Source organism: Protomyctophum parallelum, assembly GCF_964188405.1.
Source record: "Protomyctophum parallelum genome assembly, chromosome: 15".
Classification (NCBI taxonomy): domain Eukaryota; kingdom Metazoa; phylum Chordata; class Actinopteri; order Myctophiformes; family Myctophidae; genus Protomyctophum; species Protomyctophum parallelum.
Genome location: NC_139710.1, coordinates 25,202,801 through 25,222,449, shown reverse-complemented (window position 1 = coordinate 25,222,449; position 19,649 = coordinate 25,202,801). Strand labels below are relative to the sequence as shown.

At 45.3% G+C, this 19,649-nt stretch overlaps 1 protein-coding gene across 1 annotated transcript; it reads right to left on the bottom strand.

Annotated features, from left to right (window-relative positions):
- Positions 1 to 4,946: 4,946 nt before the first annotated feature.
- On the bottom strand, positions 4,947 to 16,637 carry LOC310871755 (uncharacterized protein; the record flags this gene model as incomplete). The annotated part of the gene is made up of 9 exons (XM_083783393.1): positions 16,601 to 16,637; positions 14,218 to 14,447; positions 12,966 to 13,132; positions 11,557 to 11,815; positions 10,755 to 10,996; positions 9,365 to 9,742; positions 8,840 to 9,051; positions 6,374 to 6,473; positions 4,947 to 5,279 (listed from the first exon to the last, which is right to left on the bottom strand). Exons 2-9 carry the CDS (start codon positions 14,303 to 14,305, stop codon positions 4,947 to 4,949), a joined length of 1,779 nt encoding a protein of 592 aa, XP_083639519.1. The 5' UTR covers positions 14,306 to 14,447; positions 16,601 to 16,637.
- Between the last annotated feature and the right edge of the window lie 3,012 nt (positions 16,638 to 19,649).

Here is a 19,649-nt window from a genome sequence, read left to right as displayed (position 1 = left end):
TGAATGGGATAAATGCATGGGTTACCGTATGTTATCTGCAATAGTGTGTAAAGCAACATTTGAATGAATTGTAACGGCTTTGGCATCCACTCGACTAGTGTTTCTTTTTTTGGGGTCATTTCGATCCCCCCCCCCCCCCGTTGAAATTATGTGTTAATTTGGTTATAGTACTGATGTTAGCACATGTATTCTTCAGTGCGTTCGTGGAATTAGGGTATGTGAGCCATGCTATGTATTATTATTTTTGTGTGTATGTGGCGCTAACAAAGTTTTTGTGTGAGCACAGATTTGTGTGTGTGTGTGTGTGTGTGTGTGTGGGCACGTCTGATGTACGTGAACCCTTTTTGTCTGTGGAGCCGGTTTTAACAGCACATGTTTACAGGACTTCCGGAGCATGCCCGAGTTAGACTTAATGAGAAATACTACACCTGGACTTGGATGTAATTTCAATTCTCATCTCTCTTCTTAACAGCTGTTGATCTGTGTGTGTCTGCAATACAGCACTGTAGACACGTGTGTGTGTGTGTGTGTGTGATGTTTTCATGGCTGCCTGAGATGTGGAAAACAAAATGTGTTCAACTTGTGTTGAACCTGTTTTTTCCTCTTCCTGGTGAGGATGTGAGTTTTTTTTCTTTTTCATTTAAAAGAGAAAAAAAACAACTCTGTATCCGTTTGAGGTTCCCCCCCCCCACCCTTTATGATTCTTAGTTATATGCAAATTTGTACAAAAAAGAAAAAACAACAAACTGTGTTGATATTTATGTATTACATATAATCTTGCTATCCCAGCATTACAGCAGAATTGTATCATGTAAATAAACCATGTACAGAGAGACATTACAAAGGCCTTGTCATGTTTTGGTGTAGAATGATATTTGTGTCTTGTAATGCTATGCCACTAGAATTTTTTTAAAGCTGATTCATCCAGGCGTGCAGCGAATCTGTGTTTTAAACGTTCATTGAAGGAAGGTGTTGGAAAGATGTTGCCATTATGTGATTGTTGTGAGATCTACCGGTACATCATGGATCATGAATTAAAGTTCTCAGTCGCCACGACTGTCTGATTGCATGAAAGCATTCCATGCACCCAACATAGGCTATCCACAACAAATGTTTGCCCCAATCCTTTAGTGACAGGCTATTTTCGCTATTACATATGCCTTAAAGTGATTAATTCATAAAGTAAGTTTGTAAGACAAAAGAATATGGAGATAAGATAAGTTTCAGGTCTCAAGTTAAAGTTTGAGAACCAACTCTTATCTAGGCCAAGGCAAGAGACAAAGGTTTGGACCCAGCTAGGCAGCACATGTTTAGCGCACGCACACACACACTCCTGAGTTCTGCATGGGGAGTGTGTGCTGTGTGCAGATGGCGGCACAAGCCGGCAGCTGCTATGGCAGCTGAGGTGTGTCAGCCTGAGCATCTGTTTGAAGAGACCGGCAGCCCAGGGTTGCCAACTCAACTCAATTTATAAGCCACTTCAGGCTTGTTTTTGTGTGAAGTCACTTAATATGGGACTTGTTAAAGTAGGCTATAGTTGCTTGTTAAAGTGTAGTTCATTTTTAAACCAGTGGCTCTGTTGTGACCCCCCAACATCTGAAAATATATTGTGCCTGGGACCCCCATACAAGTTTTGCGTTGTTAAAATGTTGATTGAAAATTTAAATGTGTTCAAAAATAGCAGATGTATATAGGTTTAAAATGGTTAAACACATACACGCACGCATGTGTGCACACTAATGTGGCCTAGTCGCTTTTTGGGGGCTTGTTTTCGTAGACCTGACCGCTTGTTCCTCTCGCAGAATGTGGCAGTCCAGAGTAGGCCCCTCTCAGTACTCCCAGACAGTAGAGTCATGAAGATGCAGCTTGCCTTAGAGCAGGCATCTCTTCCGGGTTTTTAAACAGCTGGTGGATGGAATAGAAATGAAGCTCGCGAGCGGCTGCACGAGCATCATTTCTCATTTCCACCCAACAGCTGTTTAAAAACCCGGAAGAGACGCCTGCTCTTAGCTGCATCTTGGTGACGCTACTGTCTGGGAGTGCTGTCAAGATTATCAGGGTCAACTACCAACCCTCTGGGGCGCCAGGTCCAATCTGCTTGTTGCTTTGAACTGCTGATGTCAAGTTAGGTGTAGCACCAACCATGGGTGGAACTGGAAGAAGTAGACTACAATGTAGTAGAAATACTGTATGTTCCATTTCTTCTTTCTCCAAAAAGGTTTAAAATAAAATAAAATCTACAATCTTGTAGATCTGCAGATTCTGTGTAAGAATTGAAATACTCAAGTAAAGTAAAAGTGCCTACAAATTACAGTCTTGAGTAAATGTTCTACCATGTGTGGTAGAGCAGCACTGCCTGAACCCTAGCGGCCTAAATAGCCTCCATTGGCTAAAGGCAGGGAATGAGGGGGCAGGGTTTCCCTTTAGGATGAAAGCTTGAGACCAGGTGCTTACAAAAGCCATTAACCACTTAAACCATATATTATATGGTCCAAGTGGTTTCATTAAACCATATACTATTATGGTTTAAGTGCTTTAATATCCTTTGTCAACTACATATAGTTGACGGGCCGGAGTTTCCTTCTACACCAAATCTCCTAGAACAAGAACACTAGGGTTTAAATCTCCCAGAACAAGGGCTGGCTCCTAGCCCCATTTGGAACCTCACCCTCTGCTGTTAGCTCAGGATATCCCTGAATAAGTCAAAATGGGTCGATCTCCCAAAAGCAGTGGCGGAAACCCTTTGCGCAGTATCGTATCCAAAAAGTAAAAGGTATTTCTACAGAGCTCGAGTTACAGATGATAAAATAACATGTGTAAAGTAACATTTTTAGAGCGGGGTGAAAGAACCGTTTAATTCAACTGATCAGGCTACTACTTGGCCTCACTCCCCGAACCCACCTCACCCCTGCCCATTTTGACAGGCTGGAATGGCTTACAGTGCGCTGTTAAAACGCACTGTTTAGGTTGACGACAGAGTACAGTATCTTGCAATGGGTCTAGTCCACAAGATTCGCTACACCACCAAGGTACCTGTCTAAATACTTTCTTAATGTCAATGAAGTCCACACCCACAACACCAGAGAGAGTTCAACAAACCATGTGCAACCCAGAACAAGGGACTACTGTAAATTAATTTCGCTCCTATGCCTCCAAAATGTGGAACGCTCTACCAACAGCCATTAAGACACGTGAATCCATTGACTCCTTCAAAACAGCTCTCAAAGGGCACCTATGGACGGCTGCAATTCGAAAGAGTGGGCACCTAGATGTAAAATGTAATATTGTATCCAAAATGTTTATAAATATATATGAATTTTAAAATGGTCTTGATCTAAAGTAGGCATATACATGTTTTGAACATACGCCATACTGTTGGTACATCATCATCAGACTTAAATTTACCTTTGGGCATAAACTTCTTGTTTATGCCCAAAAATGATTGGTTTTGTAGTAGCAATTGAACAAATATTAGACCTCAATTGTGAAAAGTTCAATCATGTTCTAATCATGTATTCTTTACATTTATTAAGACCGTTTTCAAAATGATTATTATTAGGCTATTCTTTTTTTTGGGGGGATCAAAATTACATGGAAGTGCTCATTCGTCCCTAATCACTAGGCCTCTCTTGTCAACTAGGCCCTATGGCCTAGTGGAGTCAACACCCTTGCTGTCACTGGACATGATCTCCCTACAGTATACTCTACAATTGAGACATTTAGACTCAGGAGGGACACCTGCTGGTTGACAAGTGCAATAGATCGTGCTAGAGATGTGTTGGGACTCGGGAGTCCTACAAATTAAAAGGTAGGGATTGGTCATTACTGTAAATGGAAGAAATATGGGCTCTGAGTCCCCAAGTAATTTCAGTCCTTTCTGAAGACCTGGGATACAAATCAAATCTGAAAATCACTCACCCTACCTTTAAGTAAAAGTACTTCTTCCACTATTGATAAGAATCCACCTGGCCAGTGAGGGAGGAGGAGTATAGTGGGCTGCCACCGCACAGCTTTTAGCCTTCATGCTATTTTCAGACAGGATGACACAGCTCTTTTATCTCTGTGCAGCTCAGCAACTTAAAGAGTTTAACATGAGTTATTTGTGGGTTGAAATAATCATAGTGTGCATTAGTTCAGGGAGCTGCTTTGAAGCAGGGACAGTGTCAGCCACGCAGAACAACCCAAGGCCTCAGGCCTTGGGGACAGAAATGAGCATGTTGGATGAGCTAGGCTAGAGAGAGGAGGGAGGCAGCAAGAACACACTGGAGTATAGATGATTGTATTACTCTACTTGTGAGGACAACAACATTTTTGGACGACAATTTTACAAAAGCCAGTCATATATTCTTTTAGCGCATATTTGAACAAACAAGTGTTGCGGGCGGATGGGTCAATGGTTTCCGACACAATTAGCCCTGGGCGGGCGGGCGGGCTCTCTCTCTCTCTCCTGCTCTCCCTTCTCTCTTCTCCTAATCTCGCGTCACCAGGCTTTCCACCTCGGAGGAAAGGGGGGCTGGCTATTTAGAGCAGGGGCTAATGAATCTTGGGTTTACATATAAGTTGTTTGGACTGGGGGGTAAGGGGAGGCTAAGGGCCGATTAATACTCCTATTTTACCGCTGTTTCGGCGCTGTAGTGCCGAAATGATTTCGGCTCGTCATACATTTTCAGTAGCACCGAAGAGCCGACTTTAGGACGGTACCCGCCTCCCCCCCCGAACCTCAAATGACGTCACATTGTAGGCTCTACAGCGCCGAACCGACTTTTATTCGGCTCTAAAATAGGAGTATGAATCGGCCCTAAGCCTCCACCAGGTGGAGCCTCCCCCTCCACCCATTTCACCTTCACTGTAATGGTGTCTGCAATGGTGTGTAAAACAGAAAATCTAAACATTTGCCACGGACACATATGTCAGTGTACGGACATATTGATTGATGACCCCTGCTGCTATCTCCACAGGACGGTGAGAGCCTCTCGGTGAAAGCCCAACATGGACGACTGGTCAATCTTCCAGCAGCAGGTCAGGTCGAGGTGTCTGAGCCGTTTGCAGCCGTCCAGCAGCACCCGGACCACGGCGGGGGTCACGTCGGTGCGCGCCACACACAGCTGCTGCAGCCGTGCCAACGGCCGCGACGACGGTGGCGGCGCCGGGCGAGGGTCCGACCACGGACCGCCGGCAGCACCCATGTGGTGACGGAGGTGACCCTGGCTGGGTGCAGGGGTCAGGAGGACGTGACGGAGGACGGAGTTCAACGGGCAGGGCAGGGCCAATAAGGACACCTATAGAACCACATGATGGAAGGAAGTTAAAATAAAACCTTGTGACTGAAAAGTGTTCTTTTTAGGGCTGTCACCGCTACGAATGTAAGTTGACGATTAATTGTCACACAAATAATTGTGATTAACGATTTAATTGTGTTTTTGGCGTCGAACATTGGAACTACATTTTTGTTTGCCTGGTAATCAAAACATGCACAGGGCAGAACAAACAAACACAATTAATTACTGACATATTCATCATTTGTATACAAAACAATTGTGACAGGCCTAATACAAGTTGACGATTAATACAAATAATTGTGATCAAGTATTTAATTGTGTTTTTGGCATGGAAGTACATCATGAATTCCGTTTGCCGTTTAGGCTTCGTAATCAAAATTTGCACAGTGCAGATATGACAAATATATTTGAAAATGTATGAACTGACACCATTCGGTATTTTAGCCGTGACGTGAGCGCCCCCCTCCAGAGATACTTCCCGGGTCCTACATTTGCGTCGCTTTTGTGTCCCCATAGAGTTATACTGTGACGCTCCGTCTGACTAAATCTGAGACGAAAACAACCACGAAAGTCTCATTTTACCGCTTTCCTCATAACAAGGCTGCTCTCCCAAATCTGGCTGTGACAGGCCGTCTGCCCCACACTGGATACTATCGCCATTTTATTTCATTGTGTCAACTAAATCCTCAGTAATTGCAAACTAGATTCAACATACTCAAGCCTGCACATATTCTAAATATGCCCCCGAAATATTGTACTGAGCAAATGGACTGTTATACCTTCAATGATAATGATAATAATAGTCTTTATTGTCTCCACATCATATATTTTCTTTGTCATGGACACTTGTACACAACATTAATAATTCTACTCGAGTTGGAAGCATTAAGACCAATTTAACCCTCAATGGCTTCCTTTCTGAAAAATAACGTCACTGTAAAAAGACTCACACGTTTAGATATTCTGTTTACAATGAGATGCGGACGGGAGCTGGTGCCACTTGGACCCGGCCGTAGCGTAGCACTACAAAATTACCTTACGTCAGACTTAAATACTGAATACTAGCGGACCATGTCATGTTGGCAAATGCTAACCTTCTCAAGCAGGGGCGAACCGGACAGGAGGCATTTGATCGCCCTCTGCAGGGACCTCCAGTACATGACAGGCATCATGATGCTGTGTTCATAGGAGAAGCTGCGCACACACACACACACACACACACACACACACACACACACACACACACACACACACACACACACACACACACACACACACACACACACACACACACACACACACACACACACACACACACACACACACACACACACACACACACACACACACGTAAGACTAATTATACTGATCTACAAGGTAACAATAATGTCAAATTTAGCTAAAATAATTGGTCCTCGAGAATACAAGTGAACATAGTTCAACTCCTTAATAGTAGATCCTCTGCCAACCACTTTTTGCAACGTTTTAGACAGCGATGGAGTCCGGCCTGTTAAGACTCACCCATGGTTTCCGCGTGTGGTTAGGGTTAGGTTAGGGGCAGGGTTAGGGGTTAGGTAATAGTAATGTCCGACATACGTGGCCTGTTAAGACTCACCCATGGTTTCCGCGTGTGGTTAGGGTTAGGTTAGGGCAGGGGTCGGCAACCCAAGATGTTGAATGAGCCATTTTCGACCAAAATAATTAATTCAAAATCTACCTGGAGCCGCAAAAATTTTTTAAGCCTTAAAATGCTTATATAATGAAGACAACAGGGCTGCAAGTGGATATTAGCCTATCTATCAAAATAAAAAGTGCGCTATGGTTTAAGCCCGTTCGGAAATAGCGCACTGAGCGCACTGTGCAATGCAAACTAATAGGCGAGTGCGCTCCCGCGGTGCGCATTTCCGAACGCAGTCAACGCACCCTCCATTATTATGCCATGTTTTTTGCATTGTGTTCTTATACCCGTTTAATGTGATTTCTGTGTGTGGACATCGCTGGAGAGCTTCTCAACATTGGGCACGTAAAATGTCACTTTAATCTTCACACACGATTGCAAGCTCTCATCGGTGAGGCGTGTGCGGTATTTGGATTTAATGTAGTTCATGTTTGAGAATATCTGCTCACAAAAGTACGTTGATCCAAAGATGGATAATACTCCAAATGCGAGTTTCTTCATGTTCACATAATTGTCTGGAAGAGTATTCCATGTTTTCCACACAAGTGTGTGGGAAGGCAGAAGGGAGAAAACTTTTAAGAAGTGGATCGCAGCTTTAAACTCCACCACTGCTGGCTGCTGCTTTGCTGTTTCGTTGCAACCCGGGAGATAATAAAACGTCTATATGACTCCTTCATATAGTCACCGTCTGTGAACGGCTTGCCACGTTTTATTTATTGTTTGATAGTTTGTCACTGCAGATTTAGCCATGGTGCGTCATGCAACTGCACCCTGTTTTACGCAATCGCTACATTTACATTGTAAACGTGTACATAAACATTCAGATTCCAAATATAAAGTACTCGCCACATGTGCCACGGGTGTTAGAATGTTGCTGGTACAGCGATTAGCATTGCTGCATCCCGCGTTGTTTAATAAAAAGCATTTTTATCCGAGCTGTTATTTTGCCATTGGCTTTCAACTACGCGCCCCCACCCGGTGTGCAACTGTTTCCCAACCCCGTTTGAGAAAAGGGGCGCTCGGATAAAAATGCTTTTTATTAAACGCGGGATGCAGCAATGCTAATCGCTGTACCAGCAAATTTCTAACTCCCGTGGCACATGTGTCGAGGACTTTATATTTTAAATCGGAATGTTTATGGACTGCGATTGCGTAAAACAGGCTGCTGTTGCGTCATGACTGACAGTCATGTTTCAGGGCTATAGCCTACTGCAGATTAAGCATACAGGCAATCCATCATAATATTTATTCTACACATTTTTACAAAATTGGGAAACTTAAGAATGTTTCTGTCACGTTTGGCCTCCTACAGAAACCATAAATGAAAAATAAAAATGTGAAAAAATAAACATTATACATTTTCATAGATTTTTTTGTAATGCTACAGGGAGCCACTAGGGGAGTGCTCAAGAGCCGCAAGCGGCTCTTGAGCCGCCGGTTGCCGACCCCTGGGTTAGGGGCAGGGTTAGGGGTTAGTAATAGTAATGTCCGACATACGTGGCCGGTTAAGACTCACCTGTGGCTTCCGCATGAAGTTAGGGTTAGGTTAGGGGTTAGTAATGTCCGACAGTCAGCGCAACCAGACAGTGGAGTCACGGAGATGCCACAAGCCGCGAGCGGCAGGCCTCTCTTTCCGTGGTTTTTAAGACTGGTGGATGGAAATGAAGCTCCACCCATGCTGCAATTTGCGGCAAAGAGTTTCCGATTTTCTGGCCGACGCTGCAAGTTGCGGCGTGGGTGGAGCTTCATTTCCATCCACCGGCTGTCTAAAAAACACGGAAGAGCTCAAAGTGACTACTGGTTTGGGCTACTATGTCGGACAGATATAGTTGACATATATAGATATTTCTCCCGCGTGCGGCACACACACACATAGACATACTTGAGTGCGAGGGAGTGGAGATGCGGCAGGCAGGGCAGATGACGACGATGATGATCCCATTCGTCATCCCGGAGCTCCTCCCCTTCCTCTCCCTCCACCACCACCTCCTCCATCTGAAAGGGGCCGGGCTCCGCGCTGACGGACAGCTCCCTGAGTCTGGGACACGCCCCCAGGAGCTCCAGCAGAGGCGTCTGAGGGCCCGTCTTAACCCCCTCCACGGAGGATCGTCGTGACATTTCAGAGTTGATTGATTGATTAATTAATTGTCGTACCAGTAATTACGGAAGAATGTGTGTTTGCCTAATTAGGCGACATGTAAACTGTACACAGACCAGATATGATAAATAACTGTAATGACAGAAAATAAATGACCTCTGGGGGGGTCCCTGCCACAAAACCTTTTTAGATGGGGGGTCCGTGGCCAAATACATAACAATTGTGCAAAACAAGTGCGATCATCTCAACTAATATATTGCCATCGGGGCATTTACTGGCGATCCATCCGGGGGGGCGACCTATACCTACCTCCAGGGTGAGCGAGGTCAGGCGGGAGGCCACGAGGTGCACGGACGGGAGCAGGTCGGACAGGGAGCGTGGGTACCGCACGGTGAGACTCCTCAGCTGACCGGACGCCCAGCACCGGAGGCCTGCGGCCAGCGGCGGGCTGTCGTCGTCGTCGCCGTCGTCGTCGTAGTCCAGGCTCACGGAGCAGACGTCGGGGCACAGTCGGCCCATGGCCTCCAGGCAGGAGGACGACGAGGACAAGCCATGGATCTCCCTCAGGCGCAGGGTGAAACTCTCCTCCTTCTTCTTCTTTTTGCCCGGCGGCTTTGGAGTTTCTTCTCTCTGCGCGAGTTTCTTCTCTCTGCCTTTGTGCCGTGCGTCGTCGTGGCCGCTCTCCTCCTCCTCCGGGCCCCGGAAGCAACTTGGCCCTAGGATTAGGATTGTCACGATTGTGATTAACCCATTCTGACCTGAGATCAGATTCTAAAAAGAAAGTCTTCTACATCCTGACAGTTTTCTGAAAAAGCTATGTTTCTGTGTCAGTTGTTCTTCGATTAAAAAAATAAATAGCAGACCTACAAGCTATGACCTATGAGCTTGTAGATCTGCTATTTTTCAATAGCTAAAGCATAACATAATGCTAATACCAAAAGGGGTTCCCACTTCCCACCCAAAATGGGTTAACGGTAGAACAAATAATTGCTAATGAACGTTTCCTTTATGGTTTTTTTGGAACTGCACATTGGAACACAAATCAAAATGACATTTCTGTTGGCCTTTTTTGTAAAAAAGAAAAGAAAAGAAAACTCGCAGATATGATAAATAATAGACTACACTATGCAAAGAAATGACTGGCACCACCAATCAAAATGAATAATATATTATGGCCAAAATAGGCCATATTTAATCATTTTAAAGAATATTCTAAAACACTGTAGCTCAAATAATCAGACGATGTAATAATTCCGTCAGACTTACTTGGACCTTCATCGCCACCCGCCTCCGCACCCTCGCTCTCGGCCCACGGCCACGCCCTCTTGTCTCCTTCGTCCTCCTCCTCCTCCTCCTCCTCCAGTCTCTCTCTCCTCCTCCTCTCGTCTCCTTCGTCCTCCTCCTCTGCCTTCTCCTCCAGTCTCTCTCTCCTCCTCCTCCTCCTCTCGTCTCCTTCGTCCTCCTCCTCCTCTGCCTTCTCCTCCAGTCTCTCTCTCCTCCTCCTCTCGTCTCCTTCGTCCTCCTCCTCCTCCTCCTCTGCCTCCTCCTCCAGTCTCTCTCTCCTCCTCCTCCTCTCGTCTCCTTCGTCCTCCTCCTCCTCCTCCAGTCTCTCTCTCCTCCTCCTCCTCTCGTCTCCTTCGTCCTCCTCCTCCTCCTCCTCCTCCTCCAGTCTCTCTCTCCTCCTCCTCTCCCTCCACACCTCCTCCAGGCTGGGCAGCTCCTCCCTGGCCGTCAGGCCGTCCGCTCGGCCAAACTCCCGGCGCTGGATGAGGCAGCAGGCTTGCGCCAGGCTGTCCATGGCCACGCGCTGCAGGCAGGGCAGCGCCAGCAGCAGGTACGCCGTGGCGGCCACCGGGTCGCCCTCCTCCTCCCCAAAGCCGATGTCCAGCGCCAGGAGGCTGCTGAGAGGCAGCGGAGGCCAGGAGGAGGAGGAGGAGGCGGCTTTGGGGAGGACATTGAGTAAATGAGAGCCAGGGTTAACCCACTGAGACCCGAGAACAGATCCTAAATGTCTTCTAGATCATGACAGCTGTCTATATATATCAGTGGTTCTCAGGCCATTTCATGTCAAGGACCCCAAAAATGTGATGCATTAGGCCGGCCGACCGACCCCCATCTAAAAATATGTGGTTCCAGGGCAGGGATCCACAGAAGCAAAGATTTGAGTCAAAAGCGTTTGCTGTGAAAGAATATATATTCTAAGATTTGCACACGTCGTCCATGCTTCCACACATAAGCCTAATAATATCTTGGGTGGATATATGACATCGTTCAATAGTTTCTGTTGCTTGTAGATTAGCTATTTTCACTATTTGTGTGAGCTTGTTGAATCTAAGCCCCATGGCAACCTCATAACACAATACAAAAAAAGAAAAAATCAACACTGAAACTGACAAGAAACAACAAAGCTAAAATGAATCCTTTAAAAAAGAAAAAGCCAAACACTAAACAAAGTGAGCAAACCCGCTTTTTAACAACCTAAATAAATGACAATAACAAACCTTGATGAGAGGAGGAGGAAGGCGAACCATCGGCCGTTCCTCCCAGAGGAAGCAGCGCGGCGGGGGAGAGGAGGTGGCACCGGGACACGTCCAGGTGGCGCAGCGCGCGGCACCGGCGGACCAGCGTCCCGATCACCCGTCCGTCGCAGGGCGTCCCCGCCAGCAGCACGTAGCGGAGGCCGGGCAGACAGCTCAGCATGGCACACTGGGCCTGGGCGGGCAGCTGCTGGGCGCCCGACACGTCCAGAGTGGACAACACCTGGCAGAGAGAGACAGAGAGTCAGATAGAGAGTCGTCCTCGACACGTTAGGAAGTTCAACTGCTCGGACACCAACATTTGGAACGCCCTGACACACACCATTCAAGAGGAACACCGGTTTCTTTCAAAATTGGCATGAAACAAAAAAACAAAAACATCCATCACGTATACCTGAAATGTCTATCTGTCTGTCCGTCTGTCTGTCTGTCCTTACCGCCCGCTTCTCCTCAGTACCTGGAGCAATTGATTTGAATTTGCACACGGGCCTTGACCATTAGCTTAAATATGCACCCAACTGCGAAGCCCTTTTTCACTTTCTAAACTGTATGCTAAGAATCTGAAGTTTCTGCCATTACTGCGCATGCATGGCCACATGCGCATGCATGCCTGGCCGTGTGCGTGTGGGACGCGAGTCACTTTCTTCAACGCCAGTTGCCGTTGCGCACATGCCTGCTTGTGTAAGTTTGGCTGTTCTTAACCCTGGACGGGTATGAACTATGGACTAGGACATTTATGTAATCTTTCCATGTTTGTAGATATATAGTGTTTGTATGCGTTGATGACATGCATTACTGTGTTCATTGTGTATGCTATGTTGATGAATTGAATACATAGACCCACAACAAGTCCCTGGGACCTTTTTGTATTGCCCTTTTAGGTTTAATGTCTTTAATGTCTTTAATGAAGTATTCAATCACTCAAACAAAGCATTCATCAGTGTGATGAGCATTACACTTGGCTTTACACAATTAGACAAGGCTTGCGGCTTAAACATGTCCGTGCCTTTGCCTGTGCCAATATTTAATTAAAAGGTCCTGAAGGACATGTCCGTGAGTGCAGTTCTTTCTCCTTGACACTGAACTCTGTTGAGCCGTGCTCATACAGTAAACCAGGCCTACACTGAACTCTGATGAACTTTTAACCCATTTTGGGCGGGAACCCCTTTTGTTGTTTTAAGCATTACGTTATAATTTAGCTATTGAATAATAGCAGATATAAAAGCTACGAGCTTGTAGGTCTGCTATTATTGAAGAATCGTGAAAATATTTATTTCAGAAAACTGGAGGATTTAGAAGATTTCTTTTTAAATTCTGAGGTCAGGCCTGAATGGGTTAAATACATCTTTGATTATAATTTGAAGGAGATCGACCTGGCAGCGAGCGGCTACGAGGCTGCAGACGGCCGGGGTGGCCAGGCCCGGACAACCTGCCAGGGACAGGCTGCGGAGCTGGGGCACCAACAGGAGATGGATGGCTGCTCTGGACAACTGCTTCCTGGAGCTCAACATGTGAGTCAATTCCTCCACCAGGTGACAAGCTGGGATGATGGGGGGGGGGGGGGGGGGGGGGGGAGAGAAAGATTACAGTCACCCACGGAGATTTTAAAAACTCGACTAATGACAAGAAACTCCCATATCGGCTGGGCGAAGTACAACAATGTGCAAGCGAGGGAAGACAGAAGGGCAGAGCGAGAGAGAGGTTTATTTCAAGGACCCCCAGACCACGGACCCCCATTTGATACAACATACTTAAAGAAAAAACTCTGGTACCCCCAATCTACACTGTACAATCCTTAGTAGTGTACAATTGCAACTTTCATTCGTACACTCTCTGAGTTACAGGCCGGTAAAGGTTCATACATAGTCTGGATTTTCGGTGGTGGGGTGACCGCCGAACTACAACATGACGTCACGAGCCGCGGTGAAGAGCAAACCACCGCCACCGCTCCAGCCCTTCTCTCTGTTTTTACTCACCACCGCTCAACGTTATTTCAGCTCCGGTGGTCAGCTCACCACCGGAGCGGTGGTCACCTCACCACCGGAAATCCAGACTATGAATAGGCCTTTACGATCCATTTGCAGCTCTGAGGAACCATAAATGCCAATGTTTATTATAAGCTGTAGCCTTTAACTGCATTTGAATAAAACCATATTTGATATTGATACACATACTGTAAGCTATCATATGTTACTGATGATCTCTCTCTCTCTCTCCCTCTCTCTCTCTCTCTCTCTCTCTAACAGACACTTTACAGAGTATAGTTCACTTTGAATTATAACAATCAGTTGTGAATTGGCTGATGGTATAGTATATTAAACTACCCGACGTCCTACAACAACCAAGATTATTTTTAGGGATGCAGTAAGTGTCGCGTCCACAGCGCGTTGTGAGCTTGTGGATCTTCTATTTTAGGTACAGGACACGTCATTCAACAAAAAAATAGATGAGGCTGACTAAACAGGCCCGACATTTAAACGGACCGGACCGGAGGCTATTGTTTGTAGGAGGCGTAGAATACGCAAAATGGCATCGGACCCTCGGCAGTTATTAGGTAGCGGGTATTTGCGGCAGGGCTAGTATTTGGAAATATACGGGTGGACGCAGCTATAAGAGGGCACTCACGCAGCACGCTGAACGGCCCCATGAGGTGTCGGAACCAGTGCTTGTCCAGGTAGTTGTCGACGTAGTCTCTGACCCACAGCTTGTCCATGTTGTCGGCCAAGCTCAGCAGACAGAGCTGGGTCAGGGAGCTCACAGAGCCACTGTCATCCACACCACGGGTCCTCGGCTTCGTCCTCCCCGTCGTCTTCTTCTGCCTGCCTCCTCCAGGCCAGCCTTCTTTACCCGAGGTCCTGGAGCCCCGGAACAAAGGCATGATATGCAGCTCTGACGACAAAAAAGACAAAAAAGGACATGCGTACATTGAGCGTTTGTAATATGTGAAGGTTTTATTTAACCACCCCTATTTCAGTGGTTCTCGGCCTGTGAGTCGGGACCCCACTCCCCATATGATTTGAAGGGGGGGGGGGGATAGACAGACACACAGATAGATAGATAAAAGAAAAAAGAATCAAGAAACTATGCAATGAAAACTGGTCAAACATTGGCTAATTGTCAAATAATACAAGAAAGAGCCAACATTTTGAAAAAAGCCACTCTACAAGCAACGACTCAATGCGAGGTGTAATCTGTGAAAACAGTCAAACTAAATTGAACTCCTACATTCCAAGTACTTTTCGGGTGGGGGTCCCCAGTTCAAATATGAGTATTTTGGGGGGTCATCGCCTGAAAAGGTTGAGACGCACTGCCCTATTTTTTTACTTTGTTGCACGGCGGTGTGTGCTTCAGTTCAGCTTATTTTCAGCTTTTGGACAAAAATAAAGACATCGGTTCATGTGTACAACGGTGCAATTATGAAAAATGAATGAACACAGCAATTTACTGCCATGTTGGCACAATCTCAAGATTCTCAAATAAGTCCATGCTGGTAGCCTCGGATCAAGGCTATCATAGATCTGTATTCTATCAAGTCTGACTTTTGCTTTCGTATCTACAATCTTGGTCTCCATCTCTCCCTAGTCACTGGAAATCTGTGCGCAACCAATAAGGAGAAAAAAAACATAAAATGCTGATTGATCGAATTATTTATTAAAAGTTTGCAGAATTACAGTACATTCAAGCACAACTCAATACACAAACTGTTAACTGTGAGTGGACGACACCATAAAAAAAAGCATTACACTTGTTTACAAGAGGGTCCACCGTTTTCAATTCATCATAACATTTAGAGACGTACAAATACACTTCTATATAGCCAAAAACAGGAAATCATCATAAAGGGGGGAAAACATATACAGTGAGGGGAAAAGGGGGTGGGTGGGGGATTCAGATTTTACGGGGGGCAGTTTCGAATTACAGCCGTCCGTAGGTGCCCTTTGAGAGTGGTTTTGAAGGAGTCAAGGGATTCTTAATGACAGTTGGTAGGGCATTCCACATTTTTGTGGCATAGGAGCAAAATGAACTTATAGGGTGAGAAGTTCAGTCACACGAGAGAGACTCGGAGTAGAACCGCTGCTCCTTCGCCTGGAAAGGAGCCAGTTTAGGTGGTTCGGGCATCTGGTTAGGAATGCCTCTCAGGCGTCTCCCTAGGGAGGTCCTCGGTGCACGTCCCAATGGGAGGAGACCCCCTGGGGCAGACCAAGGCGCAGTTGGAGGAAAATGGAAATACATCGACTCACTGGCCTTGGAACGTCTCGGGATCCGCCAGGAGGAAGTCACCAATGTTGCTCTGGAGAGGGAAGTCTGGAGCACTCTGGTGGAGCTGTTGCCCCCGCGACCCGACTACGGACAAGCAGTTGAAGATGGATGGATGGAGGAGCAAAATGAATGCACTGCACTCTGTATTTTTCAATAGAGAATGCGGTGAGCCGGTGACTATAGGGGGGTATAGAGACCAAGACTATCCGAAAGCAAAAGTCAGACTTGATAAAATACATCTATGATAGTCTTGAAGTTCCAGGCCATATTGCTACACACACACACACACACACACACACACACACACACACACACACACACACACACACGAGCACACACACACACACACACACACACAATACATTACAACAAATATCACACAATCACAACCATTCTAGGCCTAAACGCAGCTATACATATTGATCTTCTTTTCTGTGTGTGGCTGAGAAGGACATGTTATGTTGACAAAATCACAACTAAAACATCACGTTTGTCCATAATCTACGAGAGTGACTAGTCTAAATCTTATTCGATTCTGACATTTTCATTCTGACATTTTCAATCTACGAGATGTCGTAGATTGCAAATGTCAGAAAATCAATACATAAAGAGTCTTAGGCTAGTTTGTCCCATTTCCTGGTCCATGATACACACACACCCCTCACTCCGTCTCTGACTTTTGCTGCCTGTCAGATAAAATACAAATATGATAGTCTTTACTCTTTATCCAAGGCTAACACAGTCGTACCTGGTACCTAATATCAGGTCAGGTCGCAGGTTTGTTGTCTTCCTTTGAGAGTCTCAATCAACCTCTGAACGCAGCAACACTTTCTGTTGTAGTAATGTGTTCACAAACACAATGAGAGCTGCGTTCAGGATCACTATTCACTACACACATTTGTAAACGTTTCATAACATGGACTATTGTCTTATTAGCAATGTGTATTGACATGACACGATTTAAGGAAAGTTGTCGAATAGTCGGTCGTCAAAGTGCAGACAAGCCCCCATTATGTTCATCATTAATAACACAGAAATTAAAATATGGATTATAAACTACCGGGGTATACCTATATCAAGAACATTGGCGCCATCTAGTGGACTTTTTCTCTAGGAAAAACTGATTTATAACTGCTGAGTCCCACTCCTGACTGCTGTACAATGTGTGAGGCGGTGCCATTTGTGTCCCTATGACATAATTGTGTAAAATAAGCAAAAACACTCATTCTGTCTTAACAACACATTCCAAAAAGCTTATGCTTTTAAAGCTTTTCTGCCATAGGAAAAAATGATTTGTAGGCCTAACTCAGAGTAGGCCTACATGCAAATAAATATAGAATAACTACTTTGATTTGAGTAGAGCAGGTATGCTAAAATACCATGTCCCCCATTATGTTTATTCAGCTTCAGTTACAAATATAACTAATCAAATTGAAATCAAATCTAAATTTCGAATTGTTAGTATGGTTCTAATGCTTCTCACTAAATTAAGTTATTAATTGTGATAAATGTATTTTTAATGCTTAAAATCTTGAAATCAATGTTTGTCCGTGACTCGACTGTCCCCGGCCCGGTATGCTGATGCAAATCCTCCTGTATGTCCCCCTGACTATTTGTCTAGCGGTCTAGCCACTTGCCTTTAAAAAGTAGCATCTATTTTTGATAGGAAACCCTATAGGCCTATCCTACCAGCAGAAGTATATAGGCTGAAGTATCACTGTTAATTTGCCTTTTTAATCTATTTTTTAGGTTGCTTTACTGATTCACCCTGTTACACTCAAATATAGAGGAAATTGATACATTTTCATAATTCTGAAAATATGGTTAATAAATATATTAAAATTCGTATTCTGTGTTCACAACAATATAAATTCTCACTTGAGACAGAATATTAAAAGGGACTTCAATATTTGTGTTTAAACAAACACTCAAAACTGGCCAATCATTGTCAATGGCATTCAATGTTTGTATGTGACCTACCTTTCCTATCTAAGTCATAGCATCTTGCTATATCCGTCTCTTCCTCTGAGGTTGGTCTTGGTCTATAAACCTTTAAATATGGTTTAGGGCCAAAATACATTTATGATTTTGTTATATCATGATGGTTCATGATATCATGAACCATCCAGACCTCTCAGGACAAGATCTGGGAAAAAATGTCTGTCCCTACAACCAAAAATAAACATGGTGACGCAGCATTTAGTTTATATGCAACACATTATATCTGGAACAAAGTCCTGGAAAATGGCAGGTCTGCTGCAACTCGTATTTATTTGGAAACGCCAAACTGAAGAGCTTTCTGTTTGTCGCTGCCTTTCTCTTTTCTCATTACTTGCGCAAGCAGAGCGCGCAAGTACTAGTTTCGCCCGGGACTCGTATGCACCGTCCCAGCCGTCCCGCCAATTTTGATGCGTATGCACCGTCCCAGCAAATGACGTAATGACTAATTGTGCCTGATACAGCAGTGGTGCCAGATTACATACAGAGCATTACCTTTAATCCTCCCGACACTAAAACATATCGTCATTACGTCACCATCGAAAACCAATTACACTCTGGAATTGGGTCCTTTAATCCACATCTTTATTACGTAATCATTGAGAGCTAGTTATACATATACTATGTATATGTATAAAACCAATGGTTTTCGATGGTGGTGACGGGATATCCCCGTCCTGTGGAGGACCAGTCAAATAGAACTGGCGATTTGGCTGGTGGCATTTGTAGCCTCAGTGTTGTTGGGTCTGGATTATGGTCTTCTGGTGGCTATTGGGTTTGCTGTGTTGACTGTCATACAGAACACAAAGCCCGAAAAGTGCCATCCTTGACCAGGTGACAGACACAGGGTTGTACTGTGACGTGGCCGAGTATGAAGAGGCAGCGGAGTGTTCTGGGGTCAAGATTTTCCACTCCAACTCCCCGGTCTACTTTGCCAACACAGTGAGCTTTATGTGAACAACCTCAAAGAGAGGACAGGTGTGCACCCTATGCATTTATAAGCTGTCTGGAAAGCCCAGAGAAATCTCAGGACGAGGAACCACAAATGGAATTCTCTGTGGAAGATGGACGCTGAGGTTAAACTGGAAATGGACGTGGCCCACAGTGAAGTGATGCCCGGCAACCAGGTCAAGGGGTACAAGGCCTCCACTGAAGAGGATCCCTTCCTCCAACCCCTCACATCCAGCCACTCTATAATTCTGGACTGGATGCCTGTCAACTTCATTGACTCGGTGGGGGCCAAATCCATCAGATCTGTAATTAAAGGGTACGCAGCTGTGGATGTGCAGGTGTTCATCGCCGGGTGCATGCAGCAGGACCCTACTGTCTGAGCTGGGCACCTTGCAGTTCTTCACGGGGGTTGTGACTCCTGAGATGGTATTTCCCACCATACACGATGCTGTGCTGCACAGCCAACAGCAGACAGGTCCAGCCACCAACCACTCTGTCCTCTGATGGTACAGTAGGCAAGGCAAGGGCAGTTTTATTTGTATAGCAAATTTCAATAACAAGGCAATTCAATGTGCTTGCAGAACATCAAGCAAATAAAACACAATTATATAACAATATACAATGAAGCATAAATACAAAATAAGAACATAATAATAGATACAGTAACAGTGCAAACTAGAACTGCACTCTGTCGTGTCGAGTGCATACTTGCTTGTTGCACACTAGTAGGCCATTCACGGCCTACTAGTGCGCAAGCAGAGTGCGCAAGTACTTTCGACCGCTACAAATTGTCAAATCTCAGTAATGACTACTTGTGCCTGATACAGCAGTGGTGCCAGATTACATAC